General features: G+C 41.6%; 1 protein-coding gene and 1 long non-coding RNA gene across 4 annotated transcripts in view; one reads left to right on the forward strand and one right to left on the reverse strand.

The window, feature by feature from the left end:
* LOC310907600 overlaps positions 1–20,286 on the reverse strand; it is a 544,908-nt gene that overhangs the window by 148,539 nt on the left and 376,083 nt on the right. The gene's annotated exons all lie outside the window — the stretch shown is intronic.
* Positions 1–20,286, forward strand: part of CRHR2 (corticotropin releasing hormone receptor 2) — a 140,792-nt gene that overhangs the window by 55,123 nt on the left and 65,383 nt on the right. For 2 of the 3 annotated variants that reach the window (XM_083882073.1, XM_083882074.1), the window contains one exon: positions 20,190–20,275. In XM_083882073.1, coding sequence (XP_083738199.1) covers positions 20,190–20,275 — 86 coding nt within the window. Of the gene's footprint in view, positions 1–20,189; positions 20,276–20,286 lie in introns of those variants that run through there. The other variant, XM_083882075.1, reaches the window with a different exon arrangement.

Consider the following 20,286-nt stretch of genomic DNA (forward strand, 5'->3'; position numbering starts at 1 on the left):
CTAAATACTGAATGTTTTAGGAGGGATTATTTGGCTTGGTGCCAATAGGGAGAGGTGTAGGATTTGAAACGAAAAGGTTCAGTAGGTGCTTCTCTCTTGGTACTGAGCCAATTACTGTCAGGACAGCAATAAAGTTTCTGGGTTATTTACCTTCTAAGAAATGCAAGGGGTGAGTCAAACTTTTCCCGATATGGAAGACACTTGCTGGCTGTGGGAAATGCGTTCCTGCGCAGAATCAGGATTTGTACTTAAGGAGTAGTAGGAGAAACAAAGTGACTGTCAGGACAAAGAAGGAAAGAAGAGGAGAACCAAATAGGAAAGGAGAGGGATCAGGTTTTCCTGTGCACTGTGGGTTTGATGCACACTGGGTCTGACAGCCTCACACTGGAGCTGTTTGTGTCTCTGCTCCCTCCCAGCTCCCACACACCCACCTGTGAATGAGCCTCTGGTTTCCTGCAGCTCACAGGCAACACCTGCAATAAATCAGCGTCTTTGGAGTGGCTCCAGTCAGAGTTATCCCAGCTGTGCTCTGGGACACGGCACAGAGCTGCAGCCAGGCGGTTTTACAGGTGCAATCCTTGTTCCTGAATGGGTGTCATTAGCTCTCCCCTCTGCCCCACCTTCCCAGCTGCTTCCCCTGCCAGCAGTCACTGAGATGAGCTAATTACACGGATTGTGCAATTTTGCTGCACATAATACATGTAATTTTCTAATGAGGGAGTGGTGCTATGTAATAACAGCTCACACAAACCTGCCTTTGACACAGGGCTCTGGCAAGGAGCTTGGCAGGAGAAAGTTTGCATAAAAGAGTTAAATAAGACCATCAGATCATTGAGAGGGAAAAAAAAATCTCCAGACGTTTCTGTGTTCTTTTGGAAATGCTAATACATCCACGAAGATTTTTTTTTTAATAGGTAGATTTCAGCTGCAGTAGTAGCGGTGTCCTGAATGCTCAGATGAATTTCATGAATACAAGCAAATAAATGATTCACAGAAGACTTGATTTCATCTCTTTTTTGCATGATCATTTTTGCTTGTTGCAACACTGTGGCTTGTTGCTGTGGTGCTGTTTGTTGCAATCTTCATAAAATAATAGAATAATTAAGGTTGAAAAAGACCTTAAAAGCTCATCAAGTCCAACTATTAAACCAGCACTTCCTGTTTGCTTCTTTCTGTGTGGACAAGATTATTGATGGTAAAATTAGCTTCATTTTGCTGGCACTGCTGTGGGGCTTAAAGACCAGATTTTTTTTTTAATAAGCTGTAAACAAATTCTGGTAAATACTTTTCCCCAGGCAACTACTGGGAGGAAAGAGAGGAGCTGTACTGGGTTAACATGGCAAAGGTTTGGTAGCAGAGGAAGGCAGGAGTGGTTATTCTGAGAAGAGGTGGTCACGAGCTGTCCCCACATTTGACAGAGCCGAATTAATTAACTAAACTGTTAATTCCTCACTAAAGTGACTTTTTCTCATGCTACAAGTTTTCCATCTTATTTTATCTCCCTATCCTGGTGAGGAGAGGTGGAGAACAAGAGGTGTGATGAGCACCCAGCAGTCAGCCAGGGTCATCCCACCTCAGGGGGATATCAAATAAATGCAGGAAAACTCATCCTGATAAATTTCTTTCTAAATTCTTCAAGCTTGGGAATATAGTTATGAGGGCTGAGCACAGGCTGCTGTCCTAGGAAGAGGCTTCCAGAAGGCAAACTGCTGGGGCATTTGAATGGAATTTTGAATTGGAAAATTTATTCAATCTCATCTCTGACTGTATTTTACACCAGGTGGAAATGTTTTAAATCCAGCCCATGGTTTATAGCTAAATTCACTCCCTGGGTTTCAGTCTCAGAACACAGTCAGGATTCAGAGTGCTGACTCAGAGACATTTTTATCTCAGTGAAGTCATGAAGTAATTCTCTCTGCCTGTAGCAGATATCCTTTCCCAAAACAGAGACACCAGACTAAAGTGATGTTATTTTTACATGAAATTCCTGCTCAGTTGTCTCACTTCAAAGAATATCAAAATCAGTCATTTTCCATTGAAACAAAGTCACTAATCTGGGGCATCATCATTCCCTACAAACATTTTTAAACTTCCCTGAAGTTTCTGATGTCATTTGATGTGGCATATCCTGTTTGGCATAAATCCCACAGTGATGAGTGTTTCTGCCTTCTCTAAGGTGGCTCCAGAGCTGAGGATCTCAGTTTCCAGTCTGGTGCCATCAGCTGATTGTTAAGGAGTTGTACTGTGACACCTCCCAAGCTTTCCTTCACTAAATGCTCTCCATTCAACTTCAGGAACTTCAATTTCTGCCATTTCAGCAGCATTTGTGAATCAAATTCCCTCTCAGTTATCACCAGGAAGGTTGTCTGTTACACTGCTGCTCTCTGGCTCCCCAAACCCTCCTGCAGATGTGTTCTGTGTAACTCAGTGCTTCAGTTCTGAGAGCAGTCACGCCAACAGATCATAAACAACACTATTTCAGGAGGGAAAAACATGTAAGTGGAAAGAAAGTGGTAAAAAATAAGAAAATAGATATAAAGGACAGTTTGTAAACCGGCTGTGGTCACTTGTAATCAGGCAGCATTTCCTGCAGTCTGAAGCATCCTGTGAGTGGTTTTCATAAACTATTTCAGTACAGAGGTAACAGAAGCCCTTGGAGTCATTGGCATATGCATTTTGCACTGTAAATGTGTTTAAAGAGATGATGAGCTGTCTTCTCTCAGACTGAACTAAATCCTAAGTATTTCTCTCAAGTTAAATGTTTCTTTGTGACATATTCATGATGTGCAGTCATGTAACAGCTAATTAAATTACGGTGACCAGAAGAAACTGTTGCATGAGGTATGTTGCATCTCCTTTGTGTTTCAAAAATAGCGGGAACAAATTTTAATTACCTTTGTACTGTCATTAGAATAATCTAACCTCCTTCTGTTGATTAATCCAAAGATAAATCCTCGTGCACAGGAAAGGAAGAGACATTTTATTCTAAACACTTCATGTGTAATTACTTAAAGAACCTTCTATCTATAGAAAGATTTAGATTCTATTTTAAGAGGAGAAGAGTTTGAGGGTGGTGCATCAAATGATCTCATTTCACATGATATAATTAAGACCAGATAGCTGAGAAGGAAAAAAAAAATCTTGGTAATCATTTAATTTTAAAAGCCATTATTGGGAACTACTCCAGGATGTTGTAGCTGTGTGACAGTAAAGTCAGCTTTTACTCACTAACATTTCATTTGGGAACTGTTATGTGGGAAATTTCTCTTTATGAGGCACAGCAGGGGAAATGAAGGTTCAGCTGTGAACTCTGTAATCAGAGAATCACAGAATGGTTTGGGGTTGGAAAGGACCTTAAAGATCATCCAGTTCCAACCCTCTGCCATGGGCAGGGACACCTTCCACTAGACCAGGCTGCTCAGTGCCCCATCCAGCCTGGCCTGAAACACTCCCAGGGATGGAAAATCTCTGTTTTTGTTATGGATGGGATTTATAGAATCAGAGAATATCCCAAGCTGCAAGGACCAAAGATCATTCAGTCCAACTTCTGGCCCTGCACAGACACCCCAAAAAACCCACCCTGTGCATCCCTGGGAGCATTGTCCAAACACTCCTGGAGCTTTGACAGCTTCAGGGCACTGGCCATTCCCTGGGGAGCCTGGGCAGTGCCCAGCACCCTCTGGGGGAGGAACCTTTTCTGATCTCCAACCCAAACCTCTCCCGCTTCAAGCCATTTCCTCAGGGCTTATCACCAGAGAGAAGATATCAATGTCTGCCTCTGTGCTGCCTCTCATGAGGGTGTTGAAGACCACAATGAGGTCTCCCCTCAGCCTCCTCAAGCTGAACAAGCCAAGTGCCCTCAGCCTCTCCTCGTATGGTTTCCCCTCCAGACCCTTCCCCACCTTCACTGCCCTCCTTTACATGAGAGTCAGGAGCACTTATGTAAATGCCATCCTTGCTGTGGTTGTTGTGGCCGTCACTCTTTTGGGCTGTGATCTGTGACTGGGTTTTTTTTTTTGTTGGGCACTTTGAAGTCTCCTCTCTGCCTGGCTTGGATTCTGCACCTTGTTCTTCAACTGTTCCTTCCCAGCCTTAGCTCCCAGGAATTTTGGAGAGTCAATCACAGCACCACAAGGGTCTGGGTCTCTGCCTGAGGCTTCTGCTTCTGGAAATGAAGCCAGCGCTGTACAAAACCTCCAGATGCCACTCCAACAGAGAGACTCTAATTCCTAAGACTCAAAATATTCTTCTGTGGGTATTAATCCATCACTGCACCTGCTAAAGTCATAGAGGGATCAAAGTCCAGGCTCAGGCAGTATTAAATTCTCTTCAGGTTGTGGCTTTCTGCATGGTCTGTGTGTGCCTCAGGTGACCCTGCCACACCAACTCATCCTGAAAGAATGTAAAGTTTCATTTAGAGTTTATTACTGTAGAATTTTTCTAAGCCTTGTGCTGGAAAACCGTAGCACTGAACCTCAAGATCCAGAATAAGGGGAATTTTGTACATATGAGGTGGGCTTTATCTCACTGAACTTGAGCCATCTCTGAGTGATGACTCCTCAAAGCCTTCTCAACTCCACTTCTGGTCAGTTGAGAAAGGTGAAAGGACCAAATCACTCTCTGAACATACCCATCTTGAGGAATAATCCCAGAGGTTTTCCACATCTGAACTGTTTCTGTGACTCAAAACAGGTGAGGAAAGCCTTTTAGCTCATCTTGAAGACAGATGGGCTCCTTGCATGGGCTTAGAGAGGCACCACTGCATTACAAGCAGAAGAGGAAGCCTACAGAATTATTTAGGTGTATTTTGTGAACAGATAATTAGACTGTAGCACTATGGACCTTTGTATCATATTTTGTTACTTCTTTAAAAGCTTTTTTTCCCCCTTTTCTTTCTTCCTCTCTTTCTATCTTGTCTAGAGATAAGGTCTAGCCCACCTCTGGAATTTCATTCTTTCTGGGCTGGCAGATGCATTCCTGAGGGAAGAACTGCAGGTATTCCAGAAGGTCTTTGCCATTTGGCTTTGCTCTGGGAATGGGAGGCGACAGAGCAGCTGGACACAGGCTGGGTCTCCCTACTGCAGTGTTTTAAAATAAAATTCATAGGGTAAAAAAGGGAACAAACAGAGCTTAATAGAACAGCACTTACTTCATCCCTTGAGGCACTGCTCCAAAATGAGCATTTCCAGTGGAACTGTTAAGTAATTGCTTATTTTTCTTAGAGAGGAGGCTTGAGGATTTGGATGCTCATTTGTGCAGAGGTTTTATGTTGCACTGCAGATTTTTTTCATGTTCACATTAAATTAAAAGTAGGTCTAAACTGCCAAGCTAGGATATTTTTCAAAAATGTTATGTAGCTTTTCTGTACTCCATTCATGATGTGCACAGGAGGGTTTTATTGCCATAAAACATAATTCACTGCTCTTCAGATGCAATCGATATTTCACTCTTACCTTTAAAAAAATAATGAAGTTACCTCTTAATTGGTCTATCAAAGAAAACAACTCTAGTATCACCATATCACCTTTCCCACATTTGATATACAAGTCAGCAGAAGCTCATTATTACTTGCCAGGGGAAGTCTAAAACTGAATTAATTTGAAAAGTGTTATAAATTTCAGACTCTTTTTCGTGCACTTTGGATTCTTTGAAGTCCAAAGCAGTTCATCTGCCAATTCAAGCATCTTTTATTTTTCCTGTTGTTTGTAGGGGGATTTTTATTTTTTTTTTCTCTCTCTCTCTTTTTTTTTTTTTTTTTTTTTTTTTTTTTTCACTTCAGTTGTTTATGGCAAGCTTGGGATTTAAGGTTTTATGGGTCGGTACCAAGGAGAATATCAATTAAGCAGTCCTCACTTGACTACCTAGTGGTTAAATACTGCTCAATCAATTTACTCTTGGGGAGCTCGTTTTGTAGTTAAAACCAAAATGGCACTGAGGATAAACCTGCCTCAGTGTAAAAGATGTAATGTATGAGTGTTCAGTAGTTTTTCTTGTCATAAGAGAAGATCTGAGAAAATCTGTTACCAAAGTCAGTAAATGTCTAAATGGCAGAGTCACAGCTAAGTGGAAGTGAATGATGAGCACTAAACATTTCTCTGAGGTGAATGAGCACTTCCAAACATATTTTACCTGATCTGATTGCTCTCTTTGTTGAAAGGAGATGGTAAATCTTTTTTAAGACACCACTTTTTTTCATCAAATTTCTAAAATTTCTCCTGCATTGTCACTGTAAACAACCAATCTTCGTGCCCATTTTCCACGTCAGCATGACAAGAAACCAGCAGGTATTTAAGGAGCAAGGAAATTCAGCTCTGAATGACAGGAGCTTTCTGCAGCATCCTCCCTTCTAGCCCTTCATGCAGTTACCTGGATTAAACTAAATCTGGGAAGTGCTGAAGCATCACCAACTCTTTTATCCTCTTTGGAACACCTGGAATGTTTCCTCCACCTCCAGTTCTTGGTTTATGTCCTTGCTGGAAGCAGTGTTTCTTTAGGGATGGTGTTGGCATAACAAGACTGCCCTGCTTCCCTATTTTATTGTTTCATTTCAGTCCTGATCAAATTTATTGTTCTGCTTCCAAATCCCTGGAGCCAGTGTTTATGTCAGGACAATGTCCCAGGAAGGTGGTACATAAATCTGTGGCTGGTTAAACCAGCAAATTTGATGTTTAAAAACTTCAGTTCTGGCTTTGAAGAAAAGATCTTCATACCAACTTTAGGGGGGAAAAAAAAGGAAAAAAGTGAAGTAAAGGAAAAGAATGTTGAGGAAAACACTGAGCTGAGTTGAAACAGTAACAGGCTTCATTTTAGTGTTCTGAAAGGGGTCTTGAATATTGGGGTGGGCTGGGCTGTTCTGTCCTTTTTTGTATTGTGAGGAGATTTATATGACAGGTCTAAGATCAGTGTCCTGAATGTAGAGCTGTGCAGTGTTCAATGCCAACATGAGATGATTTATTCTTTCCATCCACATCCTTATCATCATGGAACTGCGTGGAGAATTAATACCCCTGTTTCCTGCAGTTCCCAGAGCTGTTTGAGTGGTACAGACAGCACTGAGATCACAGATATATGCGGGTCTTTAAAAGATGTGTGTGATGATGTTGGAGCTGCCACACCATGTTTGCAAGGCTGCAGGGAACCCAAAAACCACATGGGATGGTTCAGAGATGGCCCACTTATCATTCCTGCTTGAAATATGTTCAGGATCTTAAGATTCATCAGGGAGTTTAGCCAAGAAATGAAGCTGGTGAAATGATTTTCTTAGACTGTCACGGCATGTGCTGACAGTGTTTTATGTGCTATAAAATTAGAAGAGATTTTAAAATCCCCTTTCTCCCTCCCATGCCATTTCAAACCCCCCAAGAGACAATAATTGCCAGGTGATAAGAAAGCACCTTCCCACATAACAGCAGGATTTCCAAATGAGAGATGGATGCATTGTATTAATCAGGTTATGGCAGGGGAACAGCCTTTTTACCTCTTTTCCAGCTGCCTTTTGCAGAAGATTATTCAAGGTCTTCCTGGCCAAGAAGTGATCACTGAGCTCCTTGTGCATGGGGAAATCTCTTGTGGAGGATCATCTGTGTGTGGGCTGGGAGATGTCTTGGGAAGCTGGGCTGAAACAGAGACCCAGGAGCAGTGCAGGCAGTCCCATTTCACTCTCAGAGAGCCAAAGGCAAATCTCTGATCTGCCTTTTCTGGTGGATAAGGCACTGTGGGCCTGAAAAGAACCCTTACAGAACAACATAGTCACTCATAGTTCCCTCTCAAGATTAATCTCATACTTCTTCACTTCCTTTTTTATATCACCTGCAAACCAAATTTCCTGGTGTCTGTGCAGCACTAGCAAACATTATATGAAATATTATTTCTCTCAGGTTTCTGATCTCACTTTAAGTTTCAATACATGCTGTCCTGGAGGGAGGGACTGGCACATGATTCATATTCCATGTTGTATTTTGGGAAAGTGTAGAAATGCAGCAATGGAAGCAGCAATATAAAGTATGGAAAGGGGAGTCTGGGGGGTTTAAGCAGTTGGTGAACTTTTAAATCCAAGTAGGTGCATCATTAGCCTTGCAACTGCTTATCTACAAACTCAGCTATTTCCTGCTGCCCTTCTTACCAGATAAAGCATCCCTGGACACTGAGTTCCCCATAGCAGTGCTGTGTTGGATGATTAATTCAATAAACTTTTTGGCACTATTTTCAAGGATGGGAAGAGAAAAACTGAGAGGAAGGCAAAATTGGAGCTCAAAATCCCAGTGCTCCTTATTGTAATTTCTTTAATGAAAGTTTCCTGTTCCTCATTGTGGCTGAAATTCTGTTTGTGGAAGAAATTCTGAGCTGGGTGTTGCTTTTCTCCTGGCAAGAGCTGTTTTTAAACCTTATTCTTCACCCAGTGGGAGAAGGAGTTTATGTGCAGGGACAGCCCACAGAAAATGTAGCATTATTAGTGTCTGTAAAACAATTTTGAGACTTGGAATTCTTGTATTTCCCTGCATCTGCAGGGACTTTACTTTCTCATCTAAAACAAACCTACTCTGTGATTGCCTAAACAAGCTATTTATAACCTCCACATCTGCAATCTCCACAGCCAAAATTCAGCCTCTTGATGTTGCTGAATCTTTTGCTCATCCTGTAAAATTGCGTGGTTGGGGAAGGAGTTGTATTCAAGCACCTTAGGTTCACTTCACAGAAACTGGGAGAACTTGCCTCGTTCTCATCCCCTTTCTAAACTCACATTATTAGAAGGGGAAATGTGGTTCAGCAAAATGGGCTCATATCTGCCAAGAAACATCTGGAATTTTTTATGTTCCTATATTAGGCTTAGCTCTGAGAGCTGCCAGGGGCTGCTTTGGCAAATGGTCACCCGTCTGATGTTTGCAGGCTTTTTTTGTCTTGCAGACAGTCTGTTTCTTGCCTGCCTTCTCCTGATGAATATTTAGGCTTGGGGAAGACACAGAGGAGCTTCCTGGCAACCACACACAGCACGAGCTGACAGCAGCGTATGTTGTGTCCCAAGACTTGCAAGTGTGACGGGACCTGTCTGAATCATCCTGTAGGGCTGTGATTTTCTGAAAGGAGAGAATTCTTATAAAATGCTGGATGTGTGATCTGGACAACCGTTTGAAATGGGAAAAATAACCAAACAAAAACCAAAACTAACTAACAAAGGAAAATCCCTGTAAGGCCAAGCAACTGTTGTGGTTCCTGGTGGGCATTCCTGTGGTGTAGGCAAACCCCCAGTGCTGACTCAGGGATATATATATAAAAAATAAGATATATATATAATATATATTATATATATATATAAATAAAATCAGGTTTTGTTGATCCTCCTGGCCTTTTAACCTAGCTCATTCCTTCTGTTGTGTGTGGTATTTTCTCTCACTTTCCTGGATTGCTCGTTTTTTCTGTCTCTCCTGTGTGCTGCTTTCCTCTCACAGCTGCTGGACCAGAGGTTTCATGTGAATTTCCTTGTCTAAAGCTATTTGAACCTCACCAGGCAAATATCACACAAATGGGTGCATTTTGGAACCTGCTCTCATCCCTCCTTTTCTCTGCCACCTTTCTCATTATTTTTACAGAGTTCTGAGAGCAGGTCAGGATTATTGCAGTGAGCACTGACTCTGTGCTCCATCATGAGCCATTCCTACAGCTGCTCTGCTTTGCTTTTGTGACTGCAACTCATAAATTCCTGAATAAATTCCAGGCAGTGGAGGCTCTGTGAGAAGAGTACTGTCCCACATTTCCACTTTGCTGAGGCAAAAACTAAAAGAGAGGCTGCACACACCCCTTTCTTTCAAGAGGTTGTGCAAATTGTCTTCTCAAGTCATCTGTCCTAAACTCCAGCCTCCAGCTCCCTTCCCCTCCCTCTCCTTCCACTGTTAATCAGATCTTAGTGCTTCTCAATTCCACCGTGCTTTACTACAGGTAATAAAGTACAGTTACACCTCTCATTATCATTGCCATCTCTCTGTGCATTCAGTAATTACGGCAGGTGACTAATTGAATTTTGAATTTCAGCTAAGAAGCAATTACCATAAAGATCAGACATCATTACCAGCCTGTGCCCTGCCAGCCTTCCAGAAGGGGGTTAGGGAGGGAGTTTCATGGCTCTGTGCTCTCCTGGTCTGTCAGGCTCAGAAACAAATTGTGCTGCAGCCCTGGGTGATGCCTTTCCTCCTCCTGGTGCTCTGCAGGAATTCACAGCCACTACACAACAAAGGGAGAATTAATGACCTGTTGGATTAACCAGCAGGAAGAACATTTCCTTACACTACACCTTTCTCCCGAGTGTGTTTTTTAAGTAGCTGTGTAGGTGGAAGTTCCCTCTCCGTGTAGGTGGAAGTGTTCTGGGCTGGGGAATCTTTCCTAGTTATTTGTGCATGATCCCTGCAAACACAAGTTGGATGATAGCCTGCTCCTTAAAACAATTGCATTACCCCGAGTCAAATGAGGGAAGGCTTTAAAATAAACACAAAGTGATTGTTCCACATCAAATGACAGGCCCATCCAGGCCAGTGTTTTGTTTACCCCAAGCACCTAAATTTAGGAGTGATGATGCTTCTATTTGCTGTAGGCAATTAAATCCCTCCTGTTGTCAATGGAAGAAAATTCAGCTCCATAAAGTAAATGGCCATGGATAGCTGAATCTGTCTAGACTGTGCTGGCTGCAATCTTGGGATCAATTAATTAACTTAAATTTGGGAATTTAGTGCAGTTTGATGGGCTGGATTGAGTGGATACCATGGACATGACAGGCGACCTCAGATAGTGCTGGATGTCTCTGTGGCAGCGTGGACACTGTAACCTTCACTCACACATGAGCACCTGCATCAGGACATCAGAGTTTAAATGTCTTAATCTCGAGCTCATCTTTAGAGAGCAACGTGAGAATAGGATGAGTATGAAGAAAAACTCTTCTGGGTTGTGACAGTTTTCCCTTCTTTTCTTCTCTGCTAAGGTCAGGGTGAGTAATACTCTGGAAATGCTAAGCTTGAGTATGGACTAGGAATGCTTATTAACTCTTATCTATTTAAAGTATTTACAGATTCACACACTGTGAGCTCTACCTAGTATGCCAGGAAAATGAGGTAAAATGGAGAGCTTCTAATTCTTTTTAAGGTTATTTAAGTGATATGTACCCAATACGAGGGTGATACTTATATTATTTATGTTTTTGACTTAATAATGACCACCCAAGGCCTGCAATGTGGACCATTTTCACCCAATTACAGAAAACCACCTAAACCCATGAAGAAGAAGGTGAAGAAGGACAAAGACAGCACCTAAAATCCTCCATCTTGACTCACATGCGTTACCGTACATTAAAACCCCAAATTCTAAGTTTGTAGGACTCCAGCACTGGGTGTTCTTGTAGTTTCCAGCAGTCCAAGTGTCAGTGACTTGCTGAAGTACAAGTGATGTCTCTGCATCTTCTTTTGTGTGTGATACATGGCCTTTCAGGAGAGATTAATTTGAGTAACTGGATGTGGAAATAAGCCCAGCACAAATGCCAGAATTTTATTTTGCAACAGGTTTTTAGGGAGTCATACAATTTCTGGTTTCTGTTCAGCTAGAAGTGGAGAAGTTTGGGTTGGGAGTTTGGTTTGATGTTTATTTTTTGTTGGGCATTTTTTTTCCTCTGTTTATTTTTTTTTTTTCCTTGTGCTGAAAACCAGGTGAAGGGGAAAGATGATAACCTGAGGATCTCCCTCTTTCATCTTTCTTCTTAAAGATACATGGAGGTGTTCACTGGTAACCTTTAGGTTGTGTGTTTGCATCCCCTGCACCTGGGGAGTGCTGTCTCAGGGATTTACCTGCAGATTGCATAAAGCCTTTAGGAGGCTGCAGGCAGGATTAACCAAGCTTTTGTCACAGAATTCACAGAATCACCAGGTTGGAAGAGACCTCCAAGAGTCCAGTCCAGCTCTAACACCTCAGCTAAACCATGGCACCGAGTGCCACATCCAGTCTTTCTTTAAACATCCAGGGATGGTGACTCCACCTGGGCAGACCATTCCAGTACTTTATCACCCTTTCTGTAAAAACCTTTTTGCTCATATCTAACCTATATTTCCTTTGGCATGGCTTAGGGCTGTGTCCCCTCCTTCTGTCAGTTGCTGCCTGGAGAAAGAGACCAACCCCACCTGAGCACAGTCACCCTTCAGGGAGTTGTAGAGAGTGATAAGGTCACCTCTGAGTCTCCTTTTCTCCAAGATAAACAACCCCAGCTCCCTCAGTCATTTCTCACAGGGTTTGTGTTCCAAGCCCCTCACCAGCCTCGTGGCATCCTCTGGACATTCTCAAGCATCTCAACGTCCTTCCTAAACTGTCAAGTGCTGCTGGTTGCAGTGCTGCTTCACTGGTTTTCTCTCCCTCTCTTCTGGGGTTCCCTCTGCTTTTTCTGTACCAGCCCAGCTCAGACATTTCAGAACAAAGAGTTTGCTCAATCACAAGCCATGAAATAATTTCTTAAGGAAATTAATGTCATATAGGGATAATCATTATGATCATTATATAATTGAATAATAATTCTTCTATTATTCAGTTATTAATAGGAGAGTTATCACAGGAGCTATAAGCAATTTGGGATGAGGAGGGGAGCTTCCAGGATGATTCCCAAATCATCCTTCTGGTGGTTGTCTTGGGAAAGGGCAAATTTGGGAATTGTCTGCCACTGCCCACACCTCAATCCTGAAACAATTCAAAAGGAAGCAGTGAAGAAACAGAGTATTTACTATAAAAGAGTTGCATTTTGTGAAGCAGGTTTTGCTAACCCTGGAGGCATGAGGAGTGAAAAATATTGCAAGAAATCATGTTTCGTGAGGTGAACCATGTGGGGATCAGAAAGTCAAACAGAATGTGCGGGATTTTTTGTGAGAAGTTTTACACTAGCAGGTATTTCACTGAACAAGGTTGAAAAGAGCCACTTTGCTGACAGTTCTGCACAGTTCAGTCTGTAGGATCTCTCTAATGTCACTGTTTGCTGCCAGGAGCCCCAGCTTGGGGCAAGGAGAGCTCAAGGCCAGTTTGGACAGGGCTTGGAGCAACCTGCTCTGGTCTGGTGGAAAGTGTCCCTGCCCATGGCAGCAGGTGGAACTGGATCATTTTAAAGACTTTCCCAACCCAGAATATTCTGTGATCCTCTGTACAAACAGAACTCAGTAACTCAAGTGCCCTCAATCTTTGTAGGGTGCCTTGGGCTAGAAACCCAGAGAAAAATTTTTCTAAACTCTGCAGGAGCCTGGAGCACTTATAATTTTCTGAGAGGTTCTGTTCCTGCCTTTGCTTTTGACCTGTTCTGTGACCTGGGTGAATCACTTGAGCTCTTCAGCAGATGGGAAATCGATGCAGCAAGTGAGGATAATTAGGCTGCTCAAGCTTCTTGTAAACCTTTTTAGGATTTCTTGGCAAAAGAAAACAATAGAAAGCTCATCAAGGTTCCTAATGTGCCTGAAAGCCTGAGGACATCAAGCTGAGCCAGACAGAGCTGAGTTTAGAAATATTTTTCTAGGGGAACATTTCTTTCCTAAATTATGATTGATTTGCCTTCCAAGACTCTCCTATAAGTGCATTATATTTCTGTACAAATTCAAAAAAACCCCAACTGTGACATCCAGAGAAAAACTCTTTGCTTTCAGGTTGATGTTGGCCGATGTTTGAAGAAATAAGCATCAGTTGGATACCCGTTCTTCCCTCTCCTTGTTTTTGTCAGAATAACCCTCATTCACAAATAAAATATGTGGAGAGAGATTCTTTTTATTTTTTCCAGTCTTCTGGATGTCACAATTATGCTGCTGTCACTTAGAATTTCTAGAAATAGTAAGCAATTGTCCTGATGCTTTGTGAATCCTACCTGGCTCGAGCTTGTCACTGCAACAATCAGAAAAAAATAAAGCACCAAAGAAGGAGGGCGGCACTTGAATAAATAATTTATGGCCCCATGATTCAGCCCCTGTTTTTAGAAGCTTGCTGTTTTTCTGAGGCTTTGAAAAGGGGCTAAGAATAGTCTATAAATGAAGTGATGTGTGCCTTATGCAACATGGGGTTTTTTCTGTCTCATTTGATCTGACTCCGATGAAATCTGGGCATCCAATCTCAGGAATTTGTATCATGCAGTTTCTGTTGGATTTACTGGGCATCATGGTGGATAAGTACCTAAGAGGGAATTTTTTTGCCTGATACCAAGCAAAATGTCTTATTTTGAACATTAAATGAATAAAAATTGTTTGGAGGAGACACTGGGAGAATCTTGCAATGTCCCAGTGATTGGAACCCCCTGTAAAAAAGGAATCCTTTAAACTGGGTTGGAATTCCTCATGGAATCCAATATTGGAAGAGACCAGAGTTGAACTCCTTGTTGTGAACAACTCCTGGGCTACAACATTCTCCACTGGGATATTTTGGGTTGTTTTACTCCCATGTTCTTTCAATGTATCTAAATTTTTTCTTCAGGGTTGGTAAAACCCGGGTCCAATTTCCATTTACCAAACCTGTCAAGTGATTTTTGCTGCCCCAAAACTATGTATTTCAAACTCCATTTATTCAGCTCAGAAGATGATACCCAGCTTTAACCGTGGCACTGAGACAAAGCAGATTCTCTCTACTGTCTCTCCTGATTTTACAGACCAGCATATCACAGAAACTATTTTAATTTATATCTAGGGGAAAACCTCACTTACTTGGGCTTGCTTTCCATTGAAAAATTTGGTATAAACACCTTCATGGTGCTGGGGGCACCATGGGCTGCTGTGCTGTGCCCTGAAGCCAGAGTAGGAAAGGATTGGTGAGATGTGGACAAGACTGGCTGCAAGTTGATATTGTAAAGTTACAGGGTTGAACTCCACGTGTGGCAAGTATGCAGCACCAACCTACCCTGAAAAGGATGGCAAATTGCTCAGCTAGGTCAGAGGGCAGTACATGGGAAAACCAGTTCAATAGTTGTCTTAAAAAATGAGGAAAAAAATATAGATATAGGATATCAACAAAAAAGAATAACAGGGAGAGATTTACCAGACTGTCTGTAATAGTTTTACAAAATGTTACTGAAAATTCTTGGGATTTCCACTTTTTAATCTGCACTGAACAAGTCCTGTGGGGAGGAGGTGGGTGATATGACCCGCTGTGCTCTTGCAAGGTGTTCATTGCACCTCTGAGTCTCTGCCACAGTCACTCCTAACCCCACTTCCCAAAACCCTGAGTGCGTTCAGTGGGAATTCTGGTTTTCTGGTTGATGGACCTTTCATTTCAGCTCAGCTGACAGGATCAGTAAGTTGTCAAAGCAGTCACATACCCTCAGCTCAGGGCTTAACAAAATGTCTTATTTATTTATTCATTTTTCTGTTTATTCCCTTCACTCTAGTAGCTGATGAACTTGTCTCAAGATTCCATGGCCACTCTGTAGAATCCAGGAGATGAAAGGCATAAATAGCCAGAGAAGTCAGATTTTCGTTTTAATGATAACTGGAAATGTAAACCTTGTCAAAAAGGTTTGCTTCATCTACATGAAACATGGCAAGACAAGTTAAATCTCTTTCAAAACCAGTTTAGTTCCAGTTGTCAGGGACAAGATCCATTACAGCAGTGCCTGCTTCAAGTGTCTAGAATTGTATTTCATTCACTAATGACTGGGAGGAAGTGATGAACTTCCTGCTGAGAATGACATCCACTTACCTTTACCCAGTGCTCCTGTCTCCTGTTTGTGCTGTGCCTTTAATGGACTTTTACTGACTGAACACAAGCCTGCCCCCAGCCCAATCCATACATATTGAGTTACCTCTACCTGAAAGGCTTTGTGTTCTTCAACAGAGTCAATAAAGAAAGAAAAATACAAAAATGCTGCTCATCAAACACTTGGCTTTACATACCCCATGAGGAAATGCAACATCATCTGCAGTTAGAAATGAAATTAAGGTTTTACCTCATAAACTGATGCAGAACATTGTACTTGAGCTGTGTTTTAAAGATGATTTTATGCAGTTAATCACAGAACCACAGGGTGGCTCAGATCTGGTCCAACTCCCCTGCATGGCCACCTGCAGTTGCCCAGGAGCATGTCTTAAAAAGTTTTTAAGTTATCTTCAAAAAGGGAGACTCTACAACCTCCCTGGGCAACCTGTTCCAGTGTTCTCTCACCCTCACAGCAAAAATATGTCAGTGGATTCCAAGGAGCAGACAAATCACAGTTGGGATGACAACAATTGGATGTTGCTGCTCCATTTTCTGTTTAGACATGCACTGAGTGTCTGGCAGTGTTGTTAATAAATTGTAATAAATCAGGGTGGAATTCATTTTACATGACTTTAGATGACTAAAAGACACATTTCTGTTCAGGGTAAACGTTCTTGAGCTGAAGTGTGAAAAACTGCTCTTATGCCATGCAAGTTTTCCCAGAGTTAATCTGTAATACTGGTGCTGAGTTGCAGGAATGCTAAAGAGAATTAGGGGAAAACTGGAAACAGAGTTTGGATGTCTCCCCACTTTATCAAACACCAGAGTGTGATGAGTCCTTCAAAACAAATAAATAAAAGTCTGTGAGTTTCTCACATGTCCTTCCATGTCAGATAAAAATCTTCTTTTATTATTATTTTAATATTTTTAATATTTATCAATTATTATTGATATATGCGCTCAAATCTGGGATGATCAGCTTCTTTTTATTGAAACAACAAATAGGCCAAAGTTTCTTAAAAGTCCTGTTTGCCCTGAAAACAGACAGAGTTGTGATATCACAACTGGGGTTTTGTTTTTATAAATGCAACACTAATTTTCTTCTGCATTCAAGGAACTTTGAATTGGATTTCTCAGTTGCTCTTAAATGGTTTTACTCCACTAAGAATAAAGTTCAGGCTCCACATAGCTTGGGTGTGTGGGCGTGTGTGTATAAATACAGAAAAATGAGACATTCCTGTAGGTGTTTGATTGTTTATCTGGATATGTTCTGTGAAGATCTATAAAATAATAGACTGAGCTGGACTTCCCCAAGAGCTGGAGTCAGGGAGGATTGGATATCCCAGTTGTATTCCAGCCAAGGCTTTGCTGTAGCCATGCTCAGATCTTTTGCCTACTTTTTTGTGACGTGGAATGAAGTTTTTCAGGGGTGGAGATCCCTTTTACATCCACTTGGAGTTCATGAGAGCTTCAAATGCTGCTGCTGCTGCTCTTGTTCTGTATCTGGGCTCTGCCTGCTGTCCTTGGCTTTCCTGGTGGAATATAACTCTGATCAGCACCCCTGAGTCAGCCCTCAAGGGAAACAGGACAATGCATTTGTAGCCTGGAGGGGTTGAAATACCTCCAGAGAAAGCTGGAAGCCCTGAGCACTCCTGGATATTCCTTTCTGTTCAGGCAGTTCCCTTTTACCTCCCTGCCTGTCTCCTGGAGTGATGATGAAGCAGAAGAAACCAAGAGCCACAGATCTACAACAGACGGAAATCAACATCTTTAAAGTGGAAGGATAGACCACAGACTGAGGAGCAGGAGTGAATTTTGGATGATGTGTCAGGAGCTCTGTGCACAAAGCTGAGTGCTGCCTGCGCCATCCTGAGTCATCTACTGCTCCTTATTCATTTGCATGAACATTAAATCTCCTTGGCCAGTTGTGTTATACGAGTGCAAGTACACACAGAGAATGAATAATCCTATGTTGCAAGCACCAGGTCTTTATTGTGTGTATTCCTTTTTGAGAGTAAAGTCAGGAAGGAAGGGGAAATTATAAGAAAAGAAAATATACTGACATACTTTCTTGTGTATGTCATTTGTCTAGGAAAATGAAATTTTATGCAATTGTTTTTCAGAGAGGAAAAAAATAGTGCTAATAGCTATATTTTTATTATTATTATTAGCTCTTGTTGCCCTAGAAAGATCATGGTAGTGTTCTTTTCTTGTTGAGTGTTTGTTGTTTGTTTCTACAGTGGAGTTCTCCATTATGATAATTTCTTTTTTCTATTTTTTTTTTATGACAATCATTTAGAAAAACCTGAACTTAATCCAGTGTCTTTCTGCACACAGTGCATGAACGAGAGCTGCTTCCTCCAGGTGCCTCCGGTGAGGCTCTTACCCACTGAATGAGATGTTTCTCTTTTAAAGCGCTGGCTAAAAGAGCTGCATTATGTCATTGAAAAAGAGAGAGAGAAAGAAAGAGAGGGATGGAGGGAGGGAGAAAGAAGACAGAAGGAAGGAAGGAAGGAAGGAAGGAAGGAAGGAAGGAAGGAAGGAAGGAAGGAAGGAAGGAAGGAAGGAAGGAAGGAAGGAAGGAAGGAAGGAAGGAAGGAAGGAAGGAAGGAAGGAAGGAAGGAAGGAAGGAAAGAAAGAAAGAAAGAAAGAAAGAAAGAAAGAAAGAAAGAAAGAAAGAAAGAAAGAAAGAAAGAAAGAAAGAAAGAAAGAAAGAAAGAAAGAAAGAAAGAAAGAAAGAAAGAAAGAAAGAAAGAAAGAAAGAAAGAAAGAAAGAAAGAAAGAAAGAAAGAAAGAAAGAAAGAAAGGAAGGAAGGAAGGAAAGAAAGAAAGAAAGAAAGAAAGAAAGAAAGAAAGAAAGAAAGAAAGAAAGAAAGAAAGAAAGAAAGAAAGAAAGAAAGAAAGAAAGAAAGAAAGAAAGAAAGAAAGAAAGAAAGAAAGAAAGAAAGAAAGAAAGAAAGAAAGAAAGAAACCTTTACCATGGGGTATAAATTAATAATGACAACTAGAGTTTGGAATGAGAGATTTGCAGAAGCCACATCTGCTTGCTGCTGTTGTTTCTGAGAAGTGACTGGTAGCGGAGGAGATGCTGGACTAGAGAAATTGAGAGTTTGATTTTCCCCCCTCCTGTTCATCCCCTCACCGTGTGGGAGCTGTGCAGTGACAGCTCAGAGAGCTGCACTGATGTGGGTTGTACATTCCCAGTGCCTCACAGGGTGGATTGTGGTTGTGCTCTCCACAACTGAGCTGGAGGGATACAACCAGAGAAAATGAAGAGTCAGAATGAGTAAAATGAGTGTTTGAATGAATAAAATAAGGGTTTCCTATGAGCAGTATCCTGGAAGTGGGATTCCACATCTGACTAAGCATCAGCTCATCTGGAGAGTCAGGAGTTTGCTACAGAGGCTCAAAATCAGCAACAGTTCTGCACAGAGAGCTTCAGCACTGGCCGAAGGAGGGGACAAATATGAGGGCTTTTAAGGATGTAAATCAGATCCTACCACCTAAACTCCACTCAGACTTTCTGGGTTTTTTTGGCTTCATCACTCCAAAGAGAAACAGTGGAAAAATGCAAATAGACAAAAGCAATGTGAAATTCAGTGATCCGTGTGGACGTGGTGTCATGTGGAGCGTCTGCAGGGAGTGTTATTAGTTGAATTCCCTTCTCTCTAAGACAAAGCACCTTTTCAAAAATCTCTTTACTTTTTTCAAAAGCACCTTTTCAAAAGGCTGGTGTCTCTTTACCTTTTTCAAAGGTGGTGTCAGCAGCACATTTAGGACCGTTTGATTTTCCTGTACTAACTGACCATGGCAAAGGCCCAAAAAGAAATTGGATGAAGGGCAGCAACAACATCATAAAGAGTGCATCAGGAAGTTGCCTTTATTTGTCCTTTGGGGATCTTTCTGGATTTCCTGTTTTATTTTAATTCTCTGGTTTCTAAGAAACATTTTAAAATAAGAACAGAAAAAAAACCTAAGAACTTCTTGGGTTTGGGATTGGATGTCCCTCTGATTAGTGGAGGAAGGTTTGTACAGGAAAAGTGCAGCTTTCTCTCAGAATTCCTTGGGATGAAGAGAGTGCTTGCCAGAAATTGAGCTCTCCTCTTCACCCCAGTATTGCCACATGTAATTCCCAGAGCCCTGCAAGGTGATGTTGAATTTGGGAATTAAATCTCAGTTTCAGTAATTTGTGATTTTCACTCATCATCTGAGAACTGGCACCTTGGGAAAACACCAGGAATGGTTTCAGTTGCAATGTTCTCATTCCTTTGCTGTGTTCTGAATTCATATTCTGGAAGAAAAAGCTATTAATATAAATACCTTTAAATACTTTTTGTCTGTAGATGTGTTGGTTATTTATTTCTCCTCCTCTCAGTGGGTTGCTCCAGTCCTCACAGTTGATTTGCCTTGTAAATAATCCATTCTGTCAATCTTTTCTTGAACCTGTGAAATGTCTAGGCTGTTTCAAGTCCAGAACACAGTGCTCATCTCTCTTTTATTTTGGTCTGTACCAGGAAATGCCTACAGAGAATGCCTGGGCAATGGGACATGGGCTTCCAAGATAAACTACTCTCAGTGCGAGCCTATTCTGGATGACAAGGTCTGTATTTT

Source organism: Zosterops lateralis (genome assembly GCF_965231275.1).
Source record: "Zosterops lateralis genome assembly, chromosome: 1".
NCBI lineage: Eukaryota > Metazoa > Chordata > Aves > Passeriformes > Zosteropidae > Zosterops > Zosterops lateralis.